This window comes from Camelina sativa, chromosome 16 (genome assembly GCF_000633955.1).
Source record: "Camelina sativa cultivar DH55 chromosome 16, Cs, whole genome shotgun sequence".
Lineage (NCBI taxonomy): Eukaryota > Viridiplantae > Streptophyta > Magnoliopsida > Brassicales > Brassicaceae > Camelina > Camelina sativa.
The window spans coordinates 28,659,376-28,679,793 of record NC_025700.1 but is presented as its reverse complement, the minus strand read 5'-3'; the positions used below and the strand labels follow the sequence as shown (position 1 = coordinate 28,679,793).

General features: G+C 39.9%; 4 protein-coding genes across 5 annotated transcripts; 3 read left to right on the top strand and 1 right to left on the bottom strand.

The window, feature by feature from the left end:
* Nucleotides 630-5,032, top strand: LOC104753055 (disease resistance protein RML1B-like). Of its 2 annotated transcripts, XM_010475332.1 has the most exons (5): nucleotides 985-1,067; nucleotides 1,166-1,310; nucleotides 1,453-2,554; nucleotides 2,663-2,959; nucleotides 3,064-5,032. In XM_010475332.1, the coding sequence occupies exons 3-5, from the start codon at nucleotides 1,469-1,471 to the stop codon at nucleotides 4,414-4,416; spliced, it is 2,736 nt and encodes a 911-aa protein (XP_010473634.1). In that variant the 5' UTR covers nucleotides 985-1,067; nucleotides 1,166-1,310; nucleotides 1,453-1,468; the 3' UTR covers nucleotides 4,417-5,032. The 2 variants fall into 2 exon arrangements, with proteins under 2 accessions (XP_010473633.2, XP_010473634.1); XM_010475331.2 differs by having other exon boundaries at nucleotides 630-1,310.
* Nucleotides 5,809-8,449, top strand: LOC104754170 (disease resistance protein RML1B-like). Its single transcript, XM_019237881.1, has 4 exons — nucleotides 5,809-6,410; nucleotides 6,626-7,706; nucleotides 7,842-8,138; nucleotides 8,233-8,449. The coding sequence occupies exons 1-4, from the start codon at nucleotides 5,809-5,811 to the stop codon at nucleotides 8,431-8,433; spliced, it is 2,181 nt and encodes a 726-aa protein (XP_019093426.1). The 3' UTR covers nucleotides 8,434-8,449.
* On the top strand, nucleotides 14,352-16,631 carry LOC104753054 (methyltransferase-like protein 23). Its single transcript, XM_010475330.2, has 8 exons — nucleotides 14,352-14,764; nucleotides 14,861-14,965; nucleotides 15,126-15,212; nucleotides 15,310-15,360; nucleotides 15,450-15,543; nucleotides 15,644-15,728; nucleotides 15,840-16,043; nucleotides 16,230-16,631. Exons 1-7 carry the CDS (start codon nucleotides 14,675-14,677, stop codon nucleotides 16,015-16,017), a joined length of 690 nt encoding a protein of 229 aa, XP_010473632.1. The 5' UTR covers nucleotides 14,352-14,674; the 3' UTR covers nucleotides 16,018-16,043; nucleotides 16,230-16,631.
* On the bottom strand, nucleotides 16,802-19,144 carry LOC104753053 (BTB/POZ domain-containing protein At1g63850). The gene is made up of 2 exons (XM_010475329.2): nucleotides 18,177-19,144; nucleotides 16,802-18,046 (listed from the first exon to the last, which is right to left on the bottom strand). The coding sequence occupies exons 1-2, from the start codon at nucleotides 18,870-18,872 to the stop codon at nucleotides 17,099-17,101; spliced, it is 1,644 nt and encodes a 547-aa protein (XP_010473631.1). The 5' UTR covers nucleotides 18,873-19,144; the 3' UTR covers nucleotides 16,802-17,098.

The window sequence follows — 20,418 nt, the reverse complement described above, 5'->3', positions numbered from 1 at the left end:
TATATAGGACACAAGAGCTATGCGATTCTCAGTCCAACGCTACTGAAGTGTGGAACCTTCTCACCAAATTTTATAATAACCCATCAGATAAGACGCATATTCTGATTGAATTTTTACCAAAAAAGTAAAAAAAAAATTCAGCAATCTAAAACTTTAGTCAAGTGACGAGGTGGCAACATATATGATTCGGCAGCATCCGTTTCGAACCAAAGTTTTTAAAAAGCCACTTCAGACTTCAGAGGGGCCACAATTAAAAAATTTCTTTAATTATATTAGATAGATATATTATTTGTTATGTGAGAAAATATCAAAGAAGAAGTTTGATGAATGATTTTGTAGGAATTACATAAAAATATTATTTTTTCAGAAGATTTAAAATTTAAATTATCGTTACGTCTTTTTTTAGGATATTTATATTGTACTCTACTTTTCAAACAAAATCTTTGTTTATTTTTTTTCTTATTTACTTATAGTTTTTAATATTATGAAAACTATGATGTTATATATTTTTTTAATTTTATGTATAAATTTATATAATCATAATTGATTATCAAATTGAGTACTTAAGGTCTCGTCGTCTCTTATTTGAAGAAGAGGAATGCAGGTTTTATTCAGTTATTGGGTCTTTATGTGTGTAAGATAAAGCTATTTTATTTTGGAGTTGTATGTGTGACTATGAAGCTCCCACGTCTCACCTCTCAACGTATGATTTATTCCATTCCGACAGAACTTTTTTCTTTCCGTCACTTATTTAGTTTCTCTTTCTTTAAGTGTGAAAACTCTCAACACTGTAAATACGCGTTTCCCCTGAACGACTCACCATCACGATCCTCTCTAATGGCTTCTTCTTCGTGTTCCTCGGCTCGCACCTGGAGATACCGCGTCTTCACTAGCTTCCACGGACCAGATGTCCGTAAAACATTCCTCAGTCATTTACGCAGACAGTTTAACTTCAACGGAATTACCATGTTCGATGACCAAGGGATCGAGAGAAGCCAGATAATTGCTCCTGCACTCACGCAAGCGATTAGAGAATCTAGGATCTCCATCGTTGTGCTATCAAAGAGGTATGCTTCATCGAGCTGGTGTCTTGATGAGCTGTTGGAGATTTTGAAATGCAAGGATGATATCGGGCAAATAGTGATGACGGTCTTCTACGGTGTAGATCCATCTGATGTTCGCAAACAGACTGGTGAATTTGGGGTCGCTTTCAATGAAACTTGTGCTCGTAAAACAGAGGAGGAGAGGCGAACATGGAGCCAAGTTTTGAACTATGTGGCCAACATTGCCGGAGAACACTTCCTAAACTGGTTTGTCACTTATTTAATTGTAGTTTTCTTTCTTTGTGTGCTAACTTGTAGTAACCCGAATCAGTTAACGGCCGAGTGAGCTACTGAGGCCTTTGCTGAACGTTTGATGGAAGCAGTACCGTTTTCTTTTCTATTTTGTTAGGGAAAATGAAGCGATAATGATTGAGAAGATTGCAAAAGACGTTTTAGATAAACTGAATGCAACACGGTGTAGGGATTTTGATGGTATGGTGGGACTTGAGGCTCATCTGAGTGAAATCCAGTCTTTGCTAGATTTAGATTATGATGGAGTTAAGATGGTGGCAATCACTGGTCCTGCTGGGATTGGTAAGACAACCATTGCCAGAGCTTTACATGGTCTACTCTCTAATAGGTTTCAACTTAGTTGTTTTGTCGACAACCTTAGGGGAAGCTATCATAGTGGTTTTGATACGTATGGTTTGAAGTTGCATTTGCAACAACAGTTTCTTTCAAAGGTTTTGAACCAAAGTGGAATGAGAATATGCCATTTAGGCGCAGTAAAAGAAAATCTAAGCGACCAGAGAGTGCTAATCATTCTTGACGATGTGAACAATCTAAAGCAATTGGAGGCTTTGGCAAATGAAACTACATGGTTTGGTCCTGGAAGTAGGATTGTGGTTACCACAGAAAACAAAGAACTTTTGCAGCAACATGGTATTAACAATACCTACCATGTGAGGTTTCCATCTAGAAAAGACGCTCTCAAGATCTTGTGTATATATGCTTTTCGACAAACTTCTCCATGTCATGGTTTTGAAGAGCTTTCAGAACGTGTAACAGAGCTTTGTGGTAAGCTTCCGTTGGGTCTTTGTGTCATGGGTTCATCTTTACGCGGGAAGAAGGAAAACGAATGGGAAGATGTTGTGAGCAGGCTGGAAACAATTCTTGATCGAGATATTGAAGACGTACTAAGCGTTGGCTATGAAAGTTTAGATGAGAATGAGCAAACGCTATTTCTCCATATTGCAGTCTTCTTCAACTATAGAAATGGCGATCTTGTGGAAACCATGTTCGCTGACAGTGACTTGGATGTCAAATACGGGTTGAAAATCCTTGAAAACAGATCTCTCATTGAGATGGAGATATTTGCATATGGGAGAAAAATAGTGATGCACAGATTACTACAACAACTGGGTAAAAAAGCCATTCACAAACAAGAGCCTTGGAAACGCCAAATCTTAGTAGATGCTCCAGAGATTTGTGATGTTCTTGAATATGCCAAAGTAAATCCTTTCTCTTGTATTTATTATACCTTTTAAACGCAAGGTATTTGGTGTAGATAAGCAAATCCCTACATGATGTGCTAACGGTTTCATATTATTTGTTTATAGGGTACTAGAGCTGTGTCTGGTATATCATTTGATATATCTAATATCGATGATGTTTCTATCAGCGAGAGAGCTTTTAAGAGGATGCCCAATCTACGATTCCTGAGAGTGTATAAAAGTAAAAGTGATGGGAATTATAGAATGCATATACCAGAGGAGATGGAGTTTCCGCGTCGTCTAAGGTTACTAGAATGGGAGGCATACCCAAGCAAGAGTCTTCCTCCTACGTTTAATCCTAAATATCTTGTTGAACTTGATATGCAGCAAAGCGAGCTTGTAAAGCTCTGGGAAGGACCTCAGGTTGGTGCTGACCAACTTTACAATATCGTGAATTACGTATTTTCTCTTCATGTTATATGACGCTCTTTCTCTCTGTTATTGTGTGGTTTTTGTTATATATCTAGGCCCTTACAAATCTCAAGAAAATGAATTTGTCAGCCTCCTACCATTTGAAGGAACTCCCGGATCTTTCAAGCGCTACAAATCTGGAGGAATTGAATCTGGAGTATTGCGAGAGTTTGGTAGAGATTCCATCCTCTTTTTCTCATCTTCATAAACTAAACGAGTTGTGGATGGATAACTGCATAAACCTACAAGTCATTCCAGCTCATATGAACTTGGCATCCCTTGAATGGGTCACTATAAAAGGATGCTCAAGATTGAAAAATATTCCACTTATGTCGTCGAACATCATCACACTGAATATGGTGGAGAATGGAGATGTGCATCCATCAATCAGGCTTTGCTCTCGTCTCGAGTCAGTTAATCTAGGAAACAGTGGAAAGCTCAAGGGTTTAACACATCTCCCCAAAAGCGTCACATATCTAGACCTAAGCAATTCTGATATTGAAAAGATTCCAGATTGCATCAAAGCTCTTCATCGGCTAGAATACCTTTTTCTATGTGGCTGCAGAAGACTCGCATCATTGCCAGAGCTCCCTCGCTCGCTCGTGTCCCTAAAGGCAGGTGGCTGTGAATCAATGGAGACCGTATTTAGCCCTTTCAACACTCCAGATGCGCAACTCAAATTCACCAACTGCTACAAATTGAGCCAACAAGCAACAAGAGCAATTATACAACACTCGTTTCATTGCGCGAAGAACTATTATCCAAAACCGAGTATGTTTTATATTCCCGGGACATCGCTCTTACCTGGAAGAGAAGTGCCTGCAGAGTTTGATCACCGAGCCATGGGAAACACATTGACTGTTATTCTCGATGTTAACAGGTCTTACGGTCGCTTTGTGTTTTGTGTCGTGATTTCCCCTAAACAGCAAACCACAATCGATGACCCTCTTCCCACATTATATTGTCGTTGCATAGGTCAAAGCTACTTACACCCCTTCAAGTTTGTGCCCACTGATCGCATAGACTTTGAAAGGAAACATCTCTTTACATTTCGGTCTGGCTGGATAATAAATAAAGATCCCTCTCAAGTGAACAAAGAATCTGATGACTTGAGAGTATTCTACCGACCTGAAGTGAACACAGAGATGATGTTCGAATTCAGCAGCGAGTATGACGACTTCGACATTGTTGAATGTGGTGCCAAGATCTTGACCCAAGAAGAAAGCATCGCAGGGAGCTATGAATCTGAATCAGAGCAAGTGTTTGGAGGCAGCAATGAGTTAGAAGAAGCCATTGTAGACGATACAGAATACAATGAAGCTACAAATATCGACGGCGAAACATACACAGGTTGTTGGAGTTGGCTCTTCGTCTGCTTTGATCTCTTGGTTTCAGGGAGAAGACGATAGACGAATCCAGAACTTGGTGACGTGAAAGCACGAGAGCAGTCTCCTGTAGCAATCTCTAAGAGGAGCTCCTCACCAAGAACATGGTCTTCTGTCACGTAGCTAAAGACGACTTATACCCCGTCGAGATCTCCATCTTCGAAGGCGATGTCCCCCCCAAATTTCGAAGGGAACATTTATTTATATTTACCATTCACCATCGCTCGCCATGTATCGATCCCTCTGAGGTAAAACAGGGAGATAGTATTTGAATTCAGCAGCGAATTACAAGAATTGGATATTATTGAATGTGGTGCTCAGATCTTGACGGACGAGTGGGACTATGAATTTGGATTGTACCAGGACGACGACGTTGGGTTTGAATCCAGCGAAGCCTCTGAAGACGACATTGGGTTTGAATCCAGCGGAGCCTCTGAAGACGACACCGAACAAGGTGACTCCAAAGAAGACGAGCATCTTCGAACAGACGACGTCGTCCCCCAAACCAAAGCTTCCGTTAAACGACATATCGGAAGCTTGATTTGGGATGAGTATATTATATAAACGGAAGCTTTGGTTTGGGGAAGATGATGATAACATATGGGCTTATGCTGGGCCTATAAGAAAAAAGTCTTCGTTACGGAGACTCTCTGACCAAACACCAATCCTCATTTTCTTACTTCTAAAATTACGTCTTTTTATTTAACTCCCAAAAAATAACGAAGCCGGTTAGAGGCCGGGAATTCGTTAAATTGCTTGTGTCAAAGTTCTAGCTAAAGAATCAAAACGATCCGCGCATATGAAAACTCTTACCGCGCACAAATTACTTTTACTTTTCCAAATGAAAACAACTCATCCATAGTAATTGGTGGACAAGATGTGAAATAGAATTGCAGCATTTTCATATTTTTCAAGTGAGAATGTCCACAATGGATTATATTTTATTCAATAAATACTTAAACAACTTATTTATTAATTAATATTCATACACTTTTGACCTCTAACTATTATATATATAACTATATTATAGCTAGTGTAACTAAACTATAGTTTCTCTCTTTCAGAGTATCTGCCTGATCCGGTTTAACAACAACGAGTGCTCGACTAATAATTCACATTTTAACGGACTTCGTTTACTTGTTCATAGGAACGAAAAGGCAAAGAGACTTCTGATCATTTATCAAAAAAAAAAGAGACTTCTGATCTCTCTATCTCTCTCTCTCTAGTCAACAGTTGATGGAGGCCCATTTTCTCCTTCGAATATGGCATAAATGATAGATCCTACGACAGCTGTGATATTAATCATTCTTTTAGTTTCACTGTTTTTATTTGATTCTTGTATATAGCTTTCCGAAAAAAGTCGTTTAACGTAAAATATCATATGTTTGTTCGTCTTCATCAACTTGTCTTTCTCCCATGGCTTCTCCTTCTTCTTCATTTTCGCCCCGCAACTGGAGCTACAACGTCTTCCCAAGCTTCCACGGGCCTGACGTCCGTAAAACTTTTCTCAGTAACATGCGAGAACAGTTTACACGAAATGGAATCACTATGTTCGATGATCAAGAGATTGAGNGCAACTGGAGCTACAACGTCTTCCCGAGCTTCCACGGGCCTGACGTCCGTAAAACTTTTCTCAGTAACATGCGAGAACAGTTTACACGAAATGGAATCACTATGTTCGATGATCAAGAGATTGAGAGAAGCGCAACAATTGCTCCTTCACTCACAGAAGCTATAAGAGAGTCGAGGATCTCTATCGTGATTCTCTCTAAGAATTATGCTTCCTCAGGCTGGTGTTTGGATGAATTGGTGGAGATATTGGAGTGCAAAAAAGCTATGGGACAGACAGTGATGACCATCTTCTACGGAGTTGAGCCGTCCCATGTACGGAAACAGACCGGGGAATTTGGGATCGCTTTCAATGAAACTTGTGCAAGTAAGAGGGACGAAGCTAGAAAGAAATGGGGCAAAGCTTTGACTGACGTGAGCAATATTGCTGGAGAAGACTTCCAAAAATGGTTGGTCTTAATTAATAAGAGTTTTTGTTTCTTAGGTTCTATTAAGTGGTACCAGAGAAAAAATAACAGTTAGTGGTGTTTTATGATGATAAAGAGAATGTTTTTGTAGGACGAATAACAGAAATGCATGTCATAAATTATTAGTAACAGAGGATTGTTTTAACACTGTGACTATTTGATGGAAACCGTGCATTTCTTTTCTTCTCTTTTGCTAGGGACAACGAAGCAAACATGATCAAGAAAATTGCAAGAGATGTTTCAGATAAACTAAATGCTACACCATCAAGGGATTTTGATGGCATGGTGGGAATTGAAACTCATTTGAGAGAAATGGAGTGTTTACTAGATTTAGATTATGATGGAGTTAAAATGGTTGCAATCTCTGGTCCTGCTGGGATAGGTAAGACTACCATTGCCAATGCTTTAAGTGGTCTACTCTCTAATAGGTTTCAACTTAGTTGTTTTATGGATAACCTGAGGGGAAGCTATGTCAGTGGTCAAGATAAGTTGCGTTTACAAGAGCAATTTCTTTCAAAGGTTTTGAATCAGGTTGGTGTTAGGATATGCCATTCAGGTGTGATAGAAGAAAGGCTATGCAAGCAGAGAGTGCTCATCATTCTCGATGATGTGAACAATATAAAGCAATTAGAGGCGTTGGCAAATGAAACTACATGGTTTGGTCCTGGGAGTAGGATTGTAGTTACCACAGAAAACAAAGAGCTTTTACAGCAACATGGTATCGATCATATGTACCATGTGGGGTTTCCATCTGATGAAGAAGCTCTCAAGATCTTATGTAGTTATGCTTTTAGAAAAATTCCTATGTACCATGGTTTTGGAGAGCTTGCTGAAAGAGTAACAGAGCTTTGCGGTAATCTTCCGTTGGCTCTAAGTGTAGTGGGTTCCTCTTTACGTGGAAAGAATAAGGAAGAGTGGGAAAAAGTAATACACAGGCTAGAAACTATTCTTGATCGAGATATTGAGGAAGTACTAAAAGTGGGTTATGAAAGTTTAGATGAGAGTGAGCAATCTCTATATCTCCACATTGCAGTCTTCTTCAACTATAAAGATGGTGATCTTGTGGAAACTATGTTCACTGACCGTGACTTGGATGTCAAACAAGGGTTGAAAATCCTTGTAAACAGATCTCTCATAGAGATATCTACGTACGGGGGAATAATGATGCACAGATTACTACAACAAGTGGGTAAGAAAGCCATTCATGAACAAGAGCCTTGGAAACGCAAGATCTTAATAGATGCTTCAGAGATTTGTGATGTTCTAGAATGTGCTAATGTAAGTTCTTTCTCTTGTATGTGATATATTCTTTGTTCATTAATATGTACTTTGAACTAGGCATTTGGTGAATGTAAACAAATCCTACTTATATATTGTGCAAACCATTTCTGTTTATTTGAAATATTGGTTTAGGGTACTAGAGCTGTGTCCGGCATATCATTTGATATATGTGCAATCGAGGAAGTATCTATAAACACGAAGGCTTTTAAAAGAATGCCTAATCTTCGATACCTCAGCGTCTACAAAAGTAGGAATGATGGCAATGATAGAGTGCATATACCTGAGGAGATGGAGTTTCCTCACCGTCTAAGGTTACTAGATTGGGAGGCATACCCAAGCAAGAGTCTTCATCTTACATTTCACCCTGAATATCTTGTCGAACTCAATTTCGAGAATAGCGAGCTAGAGAAGCTTTGGGGAGGAAGACAGGTTGGCGTTACAGTTTAAATAGTATATAAATATGTATTTTCTCTTCATGTAAAAATATGATGTTCTTTGCTCTGTTTTGGGTTGTTACGTTTAGGTGCTTACAAATCTCAAGAAGCTTAATTTGACAGCATCCCGGAAATTGAAGGAACTCCCAGATCTTTCAAATGCTACAAATCTGGAGGAATTGAATATTTTATGCTGCGAGAGTTTGGTAAAGATTCCATCATCTTGTCGGCATCTTCATAAACTACAGAAGTTGTTGATGAATAGCTGCACAAGCCTGTTAGAGATATGACCGTTGGAGTTTGAATTAGTCCTGTTCGAATTAGTCTTTGATGTTTAATCGTGTCAATAAGGAGGTCCGAGTCTTACGGCTCAATCTCAGTAGTTGTTATTTGCTTCCTTAAGTTTCTGCATTTCTGTTCTGTAAGGCTATTTAAAAAGCCATCTCTTTAACTTTAATGAAGTATCAGTTTTCAGCATTCTAAACAAGAGCTCTTTTATAGTTACAAATTGGTATCAGAGCTCGGTTAGAGTAAAACTGTGTGAGAGAGAGAGAAGCCGCAGCTTCAAAACACAAAGAGAGAATGGGAGAAGAGAAAGCGAAATTGCCAAAGTTTGATGGACACTGGGATCATTGGAGCGAGGTCATGGAGAATTTCTTCAGATCAAAGAACCTGTGGAGTACCATCGAGACCGGTGTTGTGGAACCATCAACCACAACAGCACTCACGACGACTCAGACACAGCAGCTGGAGGAAGCCAAGAAGAATGACCACAAGGTGAAACATTATCTCTATCAATGCATCGATAGAGTAATTTTTGAGCAGATCTTGGATAGGAGCACATCCAAGATCATTTGGGAGTCCATGAAGAAGAAGTTTGGTGGCAATGATCGGGTGAAGAAGTCTCTGTTGCAGAAGCTGAGAAGAGACTTCGAGATTCTGGAGATGAAGGAATCTGAGACTGTGGAAGAATATTTCACCCGAGTCTTGGGCGTCACCAACCAAATGAGGAGCAATGGAGAGGTCTTGAACGATGCCAAAGTGGTAGAGAAGATCCTCAGGACACTAAGTGAGAAATTCATGTCTGTGGTGGTGTCGATAGAGGAATCCAAGGAGATCGAGAGCATTTCACTTGACGAATTGCAGAGTTCTCTCACTGTCCATGAGCAAAAATTCAAAAAAACTGAGAAAGGAGAAGATCAGGTGCTCAAGGTGAGCTATGGAGGAGGAATGAGCTCAAACCGAGGCAGAGGAAGAGGACAAGGTGGTAGAGGCAGAGGAAGAGGCCGTGGTCGAGACAAAAGCACAGTGGAGTGCTACAAATGTCATCGTCTTGGACATTTCAAAAACGAATGTCCATTGTGGGATGAAGAGGCAAATTATGCCGATTTTGATGAGAAAGAAGAGATGCTTTTGATGGCGTATATTGAAGAAGAAGATGATCCTGAGAAAGATATTGAGGGGACTGCAGAGAAGCTGTTCATGGCGTATACTGGTGGGAATGAGAACATGAGAAAGAGAGCCTGGTTCCTTGACTCATGCTGCTCAAACCATATGAGTGGCGATCGAAATCTGTTTTTCTTTATGGATGAAGATTTCAAGCACACTGTGAAGCTGGGAAACGATAAAAAGATGGAGGTGACTGGAAAAGGGAATGTGAAGCTTCTGATGAACAATGTAAGCTATACGATCAGAGATGTATATTACATTCCAGAACTCAAAAACAATCTGCTGAGTCTTGGACAGCTGCAAGAGAAGGATCTGACAATCATTATACGGAGAGGTGTTTGTAAGATCTTTCATGATGGAAAGGGTCTTTTGGCAGAGAGCAAGATGAGCTCGAATAGAATGTTCATGTTATTCGATCAGACCATCTACAAAGGGGAACCAAGCCAGGAACATTGCCTGCAAGCAACTGGAGAAGACATGTCAAAGCTCTGGCATGAACGATATGACCATCTCGGTCACAATGGAATGAAGATACTGCAGAGCAAGGAGATGGTTCGTGGCCTGCCAAAGTTTGATACTCAGAATTTCACTTGCTCAGATTGCTTAGTGGGGAAGCAATCAAGAAATCCGATACCAAAGAAAAGTTCATGGCGAGCAAAGGAGATTCTTGAGCTGGTGCACTCTGACATATGTGGCCCAATCAGTCCCACCACATCAACTGGAATCAGGTATGTCCTATGCTTCATTGATGATCACAGCAGGAAGGCATGGGCATATTTTCTGAAAGAAAAGTCAGAAGCTTTCAGTTATTTCAAAGAGTTTAAGAAGAAAGTAGAAACGGAGACAGGAAAGCAAATCAAGTGCTTAAGGACTGATCGAGGAGGGGAGTATATCTCAGCCGAGTTTTCTACTTTCTGCAAAGATCATGGAGTTAGGAGACAACTAACCACAGCCTACACACCTCAACAGAACGGCGTCGCAGAGAGAAAGAACCGCACAGTAATGAACATGGTGAGATCCACTCTATCAATGAGAAAAGTTCCAAAGATCTTTTGGGGAGAAGCTGTCAATTGGACATTTTACGTGTTGAACAGATGTCCCACTTTTGCCGTTAAAAATGTCACACCTCAGGAGGCTTGGAGTGGTATTAAACCAAATGTGGAACATTTCAGAGTGTGGGGGAGTTTGGCACATGTTCATGTACCAAACGAGAAGCGAGGAAAGCTGGATGACAAAAGCAATACTTGCATCTTGTTGGGTTTCTCGGAAGAGTCTAAGGGCTACCGTCTCTTTAATCCTGCAACAAAGAAGGTCGTTGTAAGCAGAGATGTGGTTTTTGAAGAGATGAAAGGATGGAGATGGGAAGGAAATCAAGATGAACCAGAGTTAAAATGGAGTGGCGATGATCAAACATGGGAAGAAGATGAAAGTGATGGAGAAGAAGAACCTGCAATTAACGAAATTGCAGAAGATACTCAGGCTATAGCCAGGGAGGGAAGAATGGTGGCAAGACAACCACAGGCTATAGCCAGGGAGGGAAAAAGACAAACAAGGCGTCCGGGTTATCTGAGCGACTATGTCACTGAGAATGAAGAGGAAGAAGACGAAGTTAACATGGTCTTGATCAACATGGTCTTGACAAACTCCTCTGATCCAACAACCTATGAACAAGCGCAGAAAAGCTCAAAATGGATCAGAGCCATGGACGCAGAGATAGAGTCAATAGAGAAGAATCATACATGGGTTCTTACAAGTCTGCCCAAGGGAAGCAAGTGCATTGGGGTGAAGTGGATATACAAGACAAAACTGAATGAGCTTGGTGAAGTGAGCAAACACAAAGCACGTCTTGTGGCAAAAGGATATTCACAAGAACATGGAGTTGACTACACGGAGGTATATGCACCTGTTGCACGCATGGACACCATCAGAATTGTTCTCTCCACTGCTGCTCAGAGAGGTTGGGACATTTTTCAGCTTGATGTCAAGTCAGCATTCCTGCACGGAGTGCTTGCAGAGGATGTTTATGTTCAACAGCCAAGAGGGTATGAGATCAAAGGCAAGGATGACAAAGTTTATAAGCTACATAAGGCGTTATACGGGTTGAAACAGGCTCCCAGGGCGTGGTTTAGCAGAATTGAAGAATATTTTGCCAAGGAAGGGTTCAAGAAATCAGATAATGAAGAAACTCTGTTCATCAAAACAAATGATCGAGGTAATCTTCTCTTTGTCAGTGTATATGTGGATGATTTGATATACACTGGTGACGACATTGCTTTGATGAAAGAATTTAAGCTTTCGATGGAAAGAGAATTCGATATGTCTGATCTTGGCAAGATGAGATACTTTTTGGGAATAGAAGTGTTGCAAACAAATCAGGGAATTCACATCTCTCAAGCAAAGTATGTTATGGAGGTCTTGAGACGTTTTGAAATGGAAGATTGCAACTCAGTGTTCAACCCGATGGTGCCTGGAAACAAGATGAATATAGATGAAGATGGTGAACAAATCGATGAGACTCTCTACAAGCAAATCATTGGGAGTCTCATGTACATCACAACGACGAGGCCAAATATTCAATTCCCTGTAAGTCTATTGAGTCGCTACATGTCCAAGCCCACGAAGATGCATTTGCTGGCTGTTAAGCGTGTTTTCAGATATCTTAAAGGCACATTGGATTTTGGCATTTGGTACAAAAGAGGAGGAGTTGGAGAATTGCAGGTGTATACGAACAGCGATTTTGCAGGTGACGTTGATGGTCGAAAGAGCACTTCTGGTTATGTGTTTCTTATGGATAATGCAGCTGTGGCATGGTTATCTAAGAAGCAACCGATCGTGACACTATCCACCACGGAGGCAGAGTATGTAGGAGCATCTGTTTGTGCATGTCAAGTCATTTGGGTGAAGAGAATCTTGGGAGAATTGGGTTATGAAGTCGAAGGAAGCACAACTATTCTCTGTGACAACACATCAACAATCAAGTTGTCCAAGAATCATGTTTTTCATGGCAGATGCAAGCATATTGGAGTCAGATTCCATTTTCTTCGTGATCTGGTTAAGGGAAATGAGATACAATTGGAGCATTGTGGATCAGATGATCAAGTGGCAGACATTTTCACAAAACCTTTGAAGCGGGAGACATTTGAGAAGCTAAGGAGTCAACTCGGAGTCTGCTCAGTTAAGGATAAGCAAAGCTTGGCCCGCCAAGTTTAGCTTAGGGAGGGTTTGTTAGAGATATGACCGTTGGAGTTTGAATTAGTCCTGTTCGAATTAGTCTTTGCTGTTTAATCGTGTCAATAAAGAGGTCCGAGTCTTACGGCTCAATCTCAGTAGTTGTTATTTGCTTCCTTAAGTTTCTGCATTTCTGTTCTGTAAGGCTATTTAAAAAGCCATCTCTTTAACTTTAATGAAGTATCAGTTTTCAGCATTCTACAAGAGCTCATTTATAGTTACAAAGCCTAGAATTCTTTCCAGCTCACATGAACTTGTTGGCATCCCTTGAAGAAGTCTTCATGGGAAGTTGCTTGAGCTTGAGAAATATGCCAGTTATGTCAACTAACATTACCACATTGTATATATCAGATTCGGCGGTTGAAGGTTTGCCTTCATCAATTAGGCTTTGCTCTCGTCTTAAATTTCTCTATTTAAGCTATAATGCAAACTTGAAGGGAATAACGCATCTCCCCACAAGTTTAATAATATTAAGCTTAGACTACTCAGAGATTGAAAGGATTCCAGATTGCATTAAAGATCTTCATCAGTTAGAGAGCCTTAATCTACGTGGCTGCACAAGCCTCGTATCATTGCCGGAGCTCCCTAGTTCACTCAAATCTCTAGACGCAGAAGACGAAGAAGATCAATTATCCAACCTTCGCTTCGTAACATGTCGACTCTCTTACCAGGGGAAAAAGTGCCTGCAGAGTTCGATCACCGAGGCAGAGGAAATTCATTGACCATTCCTCCAGACTTTAACAACAGGTCAAGGAGCCGGTTCGTGGTTTGCGTCGTGATTTCAAATAATCATGATAAAATCACAGAAGAATATGATTCTTCCGAACCATTGTCCCGCCCTTGCAAATGGGACTTCGACCCCGAAGATGGTGTGGTATATGTAGACGTTTTTAAAGTCCTCAGGGGGTCAAAAGGAACATGTATTTTATATTTCACTCTCGCTTCCCGTTTAACGACCCCTCTGACGTGAGCAGAGAGATGGTGTTCGAATTCAGCAGAAAACTCCACGGCTTCGAGATTATTGAATGTGGCGCCAAGATCTTGAACGACGAGATCGGTGCTAGCTATGAATCTGGATTAGACCAAGTGTTTGAAGAGTTTGTACCCAGCGAAGAAGAATCCTATTTTGATGATTTTTCGAATGGTGTAATCTCTGGCTCCAAAGAAGTCGAGAATCTCAGATTGTTGGAGTTGGCTCTTCCAATGCTTCGGTCTCTCGGTTTTGGTGGAGAAGACGATAGAATCCGGTAGCTGATTGACGTGGCCCTTCTTGGGAGAAGGGATAATGAGAGGAAGTTCCCACATTCCCACTAATCAGGTCATGTCTTATGCTATATAACCGGCTGGTTATGGTTCGTCAAAAAGAAAAAAAAAAACGGCTGGTTATGAGCGTGGTTATAACATTTTACTATATTAAATTTCAAAGAAATATAATTATGGAAACTAATAAACTTGAATGAAAAAAAAAAAGTTTTAAATTGAGTAAACAAAAAACAATTTGATTGAAAACAAAAAAAAAAAGGAAAAAACCTTTGATTAAAAAAAGATGATCGAAATTCAGGAGAGGGATCAGATGACAAAAGAAGGAGAGTGCTCAAATTGTCGTAACAGGCTGAGTGATACACTCTTCTCGCAATAAAGCGAGATTAAACCACTCCTCGTTTCCCCTTTAACTTGCCTGAAGGATCATATTTTCCACTAATCCACCTCTAACCCCTTTTTATAGCCAACTAATCATATCCCTCACTTCCCAACTAACCGATGTGGGACAAATAAAGTTTCAAATTTCTCTTTCCTTCAGTTTCTTAAAACCCCTAAATTAGGTAATTGACGGGACAATTTTTTTTTCAAATCATGACTGCTACGGCAACGACGATTTCTCAGCATGATTTCTATGGCGATGAAGAAGATTCAGAAACTTCAATTTCTCTATCTGTAATCGAGGTATTAATAAGCTCTCACTGGCGATTTCTGATCGAGCTTCTTCTTTGGCGTTTTGCTTTTCATCGTTTGTCTGTCATTTTATTTGTTTGTGTGTAGAATATGAAGGAAGAGTATGGCTTGTTTGTGTGGCCTTGTAGCGTCATTCTCGCTGAGTATGTTTGGCAACACAGATCTCGATTTCGTGATTCTTCAGTTCTCGAGGTTAATTTCTAGAATCAACCACTCTTTTGCTATCAAAAACCCTTGATTTTGAATTGATTACAGAATCGGGGGATATCTGTGTTTTGTGTTTGAACTAATGAATCAGATAGATCTTCAAATGTATTTATCAGACTTGAGTGTTGATGGAATCTCTTTGCAGCTAGGAGCTGGTACTTCCTTGCCTGGTTTAGTAGCTGCAAAGGTTGGGGCTAATGTCACTCTTACTGATGATGCATCTAAACCTGAGGTGTCAAATCCATCTTCTTTTTTTGAAAAGCATTTTTCTTATTTGAGTTTAGAGAATCGTATGAGCTTATTAGTTAGTTTGTATCATATACATGCAGGTTTTGGAAAATATGAGAAGAGTCTGTGAGCTTAACAAGCTCAACTGTAATGTAATGTTATATCGTCTTCACCTTTGACACCGCTGAATTTATTATTTCAGGAAGTTTGCTACTGCTTATTTGTGGTTTGTCCATTGCAGGTGATGGGTCTCACCTGGGGAGTGTGGGATGCACCGATACTCGACCTGCGACCTAACGTTATACTTGGGGCTGATGTATTATATGATTCAAGTGGTTAGTTTCATATGTTTTTTTTTTTTTTGGGTATTGGCCTTTTCTTTTTCCCTTGTGAATGACTTGAAATCTGAACTTGGACCTCTCTGTTGTTGTTAAGCATTTGATGATCTCTTTGCCACTGTCTCATTTCTGCTCCAAAGTTCGCCAGATGCAGTTTTTATTACCACATATCATAACAGAAGGTACACTATTCTGGTTCTTGCACTCTTCCTGGTCGTCTAGCTATTGTATACATCTCGCTGCAACAGATTTAGGATGATGATGGTTTCTTCTGTTCGGGTTTGATTTTGCAGTGGGCATCATCTAATCGAGTTCCTGATGGTAAAATGGGGCCTAAAGTGTCTAAAACTTCTGGATGGCTTCTCGTTCTTGCCATCTCACCAGGCATCTGTACTTAGCGGAAACATTCAGTTGGTTGAGATTGTGTTGAGTTCCAAAACTCAGCAGCTTCAGACGATAACAACCATCTAAGTGGATTATAGCCAGAGATCATAAAGGTAATAAAATTTACTTCATTGTAAGATAATCCATAGTTACTCTATTATAGAAAGTGATAATAAGGAAGCCCTGGACAAGGGAGTTTAGTTTAATCGAACTCATATAGTTGGTAATTCTTTGTATAAAATCAAATATATCTTCCCAGATAGGTCAACTAAGAGCTCTTAACCCTTATTTTGTTTCAGATCACCATTGATCTTGATGTATAAAACTGAACAAAGGGTTGTTGGACAAAGACATTAGCACCGAGAGAAGACCTGAAACCGTGGCGTGCAAGCAAGAACTGAGCCTTGCGTTCCTTGAGAGTGCGCATCTATGAACGATACAGAATCGAGATATGCATCATTCAACAATTGTAACCCGAAACGACATTGTTGGAAGATCGGACATCATTATCTTCGCTGTTTCAAGTTTCAAACAATGATCGTAGTAGTACAGCCAAAGCCTATAGACTTCGAGTCTTTGACAAAGCTCCTTTTTTTTCTTTTTCGTTAGTGGTTGCTGATTTCTTCCGGAGAGGCAATCGATAGTGTGTGTTATTGAAAATAAAGAAACCCTAAGTCATAATGGAAAATCTCCAATCCAAAGTCATCACATAATCGGACTTTTAAACCGTCATGTATGGATGCTATCTTGGTTTTCACTTTAACAAAGAATAAAAAAACACTAGACCCTCATGTATTGTAAACTGAACCGATCAAGATTAGAATTAGAATCAAAACCGTACGAAAGGTAGAGGGCATAGAGACGGCCAGACGGGTTTAACTTGAAAGTTCCTTTCTTCTCAAGACACATTGGAGATTAAGAAAAAATTCAGAGAGATGTACAAAAAGGAGCTCCGACTCATCAAAAAGAAAACTACTTCCAAACGATCAAGTTCATGCAAAACTTGTATCAAACTAATTCTAAACGCGTACGAGGTATTAAAATCCGGTAAATCTTACACACCTCACATTCATCATTGCCTTCTCTTTTGGATTATTCTTCCTCATTATGTGATCCTCAAGAAACAGCGCAAAGATGGCTGGGGAATAAACACAGGGTCAAAGAACTCTCAAGAGTTATCAGTGGCTGAAGCTGTGACTCTTAGCCGAGCAGGGTCTTGACTCTGTTCTTTCCGTCTCCAGAAGGCCCGTCTCCACCAAACTTCGAACCCTCTCTGGATATTTGGACAGTCTTCATTTGAGTTAAGAAACCGATCAAACCAAGCTAGGAAAAACTCTTGTTGCCAAGCAAGAGGAAGAGTCAGAATGGTATTGCTTAAACCGTCCTCGATTAAATACCGATCAAGCCCTTTCGAAGCTCTCCTCATCCACCCAAAATCATCATAGAAAGGTGTCAACCAATTCCTCAGTAGCAAACACCTCACTTCCTTCGGTGTCAGAATTTGTCCCTTTCCAATTCCAACAAAGATCCTTGCTGTTACTCTGCTAATCTCAAACCTGTGAACTACGGGAACCTTACCATGGACCTCGGATAGCTCAGAAAGAGAAGCCCACATCACAATAAAATCCTCTGCGATTTGCCTATCTATCAAAATGTCCAAAATCCAATGCAGATTATCAGCTTGTCTTGCTATCTGATCTACATTCTCCAAATCAGACTCTGCTGCTTGTAGAAACTGCCGCTTAAGTTTATGCAAACACCCATCACAAGCTAAATACAACGACTCTTTCCTAAGATCATTTCCAGAAGAGTTCTCTCTAAGCATTTTGGAAACAAGAGTTTTCATGTCACGCCTAGCTTTCTCATCTTTTCCCTCAAGAACAATATGCAAAAGATTTAAAAGCACCTCATCATTGCTGCCACCATTACTCCCGTTGTTCCCATTGCTAGCTTCTACAGAAACCCTTCTCAAAACTTCAGTTGCCCCAACGTTTTCAAGGTGTAGCTCAGACAACAATGATGCAATCCTGTATTCTTCATCCTCTGACCATGGTGCTGCCTCCAAGTACTCCAGACATGAAAGTACTCCCGCATCAAACCCTATTGCTGCTGATACCTGAGAAAACAACAATCATTTATAAAGCACACATAGAGTGATCACAGAATTGAGATTTCAACACCAAATTGATTCCTGAATTTGCAACACAAACAGTTCAAAAATAGAGGGAGTTTATATCTCACAATACCTTCAAAATACCAAGAACCCTAGAAACATCATGTCTCATCATCTTCTTCCTTAGATCTCTGCAGTACATCAGCATCAGAGTCTCGATATACACCTCAACGTCATCGCAATCTGAGATCTCAACAATGTAAGGAGAAGACGACGGCGGCAACTGCTGCTTAGACCATCGATCCGACAATTTTATAGCGAAGAACCTACTGTGAGCCACAAGAATCTGCCTATGCACACACATGGTGATGCTAATCCCATCCTTAGAGCTCAGAGTCAGCTTCACATCACTCGAATTCGGATCGTTGAACTGGTTCCCGGGGCTCCGAACCACAAGAAGATCCGAAATCCGTTGCATCGCAAGCGCTTGCTTATCCTGAGCTGAGATAACGAGATGACTCACATTCGTCGTCCTCGCAGCCGTAGCCGCCGCCGAAGAAGATGACGAAGACGACGGAGATTGAAGCACGACGTTCTGGATCTGAACCGGAACTTTCCCAATGGTATCAGCTTCGCTAGCCATCATTTCGAACAGCGTCGGACTTGACCTTGTCTTGTCGAGCATCGCCGGAGGCGGCGGAGGAGACATCGGATTGAGAAGACCCGCCGTTAAAGCGGAGTTGAACTTCGTGAAGCTAGAAGGGAATGAAGAGTCACGCGGCGAACTGTAACCGTTCGCCGCCGTCGTCGTAGCCGTAGAGTAATCCATGACCAGACGACACCGGAGATACTTCCGGATCCGAAAACGAACTTGGAAACGGGTCGGGTTGGGTTCAGACGAGTGAGAGTGGTGATTGATATGACGAGTATCATTCACCGAAGAAGAAGCATAACCGTTGAGGAGAAGACGGAAGACAGGGTCGGGTTAACGGGTCAATAAACCGGGATTAAACCGGACCCGAGGAATTGAAGCCTCCTCGTGATTGTAATAGATGCCATGAGCATGAGGTTGGCTTCGACAGTGCCAGAAGTGATAAATGCACCTAACGTTTAGATTTTAGTGAAAGGATCTTTTATTTTTATTTTTATTTTATGTTGTGATTTATACTCCTTCCGTTTAAAAATATATAATAATTTAATAAAACATGTATATTAAAAAAGAGTTATTTTAAAAAAAATTAACCAATCATAAACAAGTCTATATAATATAAAATATAAATTTAATCTAAAAGTTGTATAGAAAGTTAGAAACATTCTATATTATGAAACAAAAATATTTCTCTAAACATTCTATATTATAAAATGGAGAGAGAATATCTTTCTGTTTATCGTTATCGCTCTCGATATTATATAGTGCCTTGATACTAACAAAAGATGCTCGTTGTTTCTTGAATTCATCATTATCTTATTAATATGTGATTATTGTAATTAAGTGTGTGTGAGCAATTCGACAAAGCATTTTTGGTTCTATATTGATTTTATAAAAAATGTTTGTAGTTCAGTTTGGTTTGAGTTCGTTTTTCTTGTAGTAAAATTAAAATAATTAAGTTGTCAATCTTCTAAGAAAGAAAAAAATGTACATTTTTGGAGAGGCAGAAAAGTAAACTCTAAACTATATTGCTTGTCGAGAAGCGAGAGTACATAATTCAACGGAATTTGTTTTGTAGTGTGGGCCAAAAAGCCCAAATGCATCGTGAGCCACCCACGACATCCATTGGTGCTGATGACTTTTATTTTGGACTTGTTGTGTGGAGACCATCATTCATTCTTTCACTATCATTCAAATTTTTTTGTTTTATTCCATCTCATAATCATTTTTTGTTGTGAAATTTTTAATCATATTATATGTTTATTTTGTGTTTGATAATGATTGCTTGTAATTTTCTTGATCCATAACTATCATTGAATAAATCAAAGAAAATGATGTGGTATAGAGGGGACAGAAGCTGATTACAAATCAAGTGGTTTTTATTTTGTTTGACTGTTAAAAGAAATACTCATATAAGGATTTGAATTCTCATGGTTTTCTTTGAACTGTAAATATGTATGTGGCTCTATTAGTATTAGAGTTTTTTACTCGTGAGATTTGGCTACTTTTTATTTGTAAAATTATCTGCAAAAAAAAAACAATTTTGAATTGTAACTTTGAACCTTGAGATCATTGCCTCATAGGCCGAGTGTAACGAAGCATTGGCCCATCCCATATGGTCCAAATTATTCACGTGACCAGAGGGTTCTTCTACCGTATGGCCCAATTAGTTACATGCGTTAATTTTTATTTCAACAAGTGATTTTAAAGTTTGATTTCGAAGAAA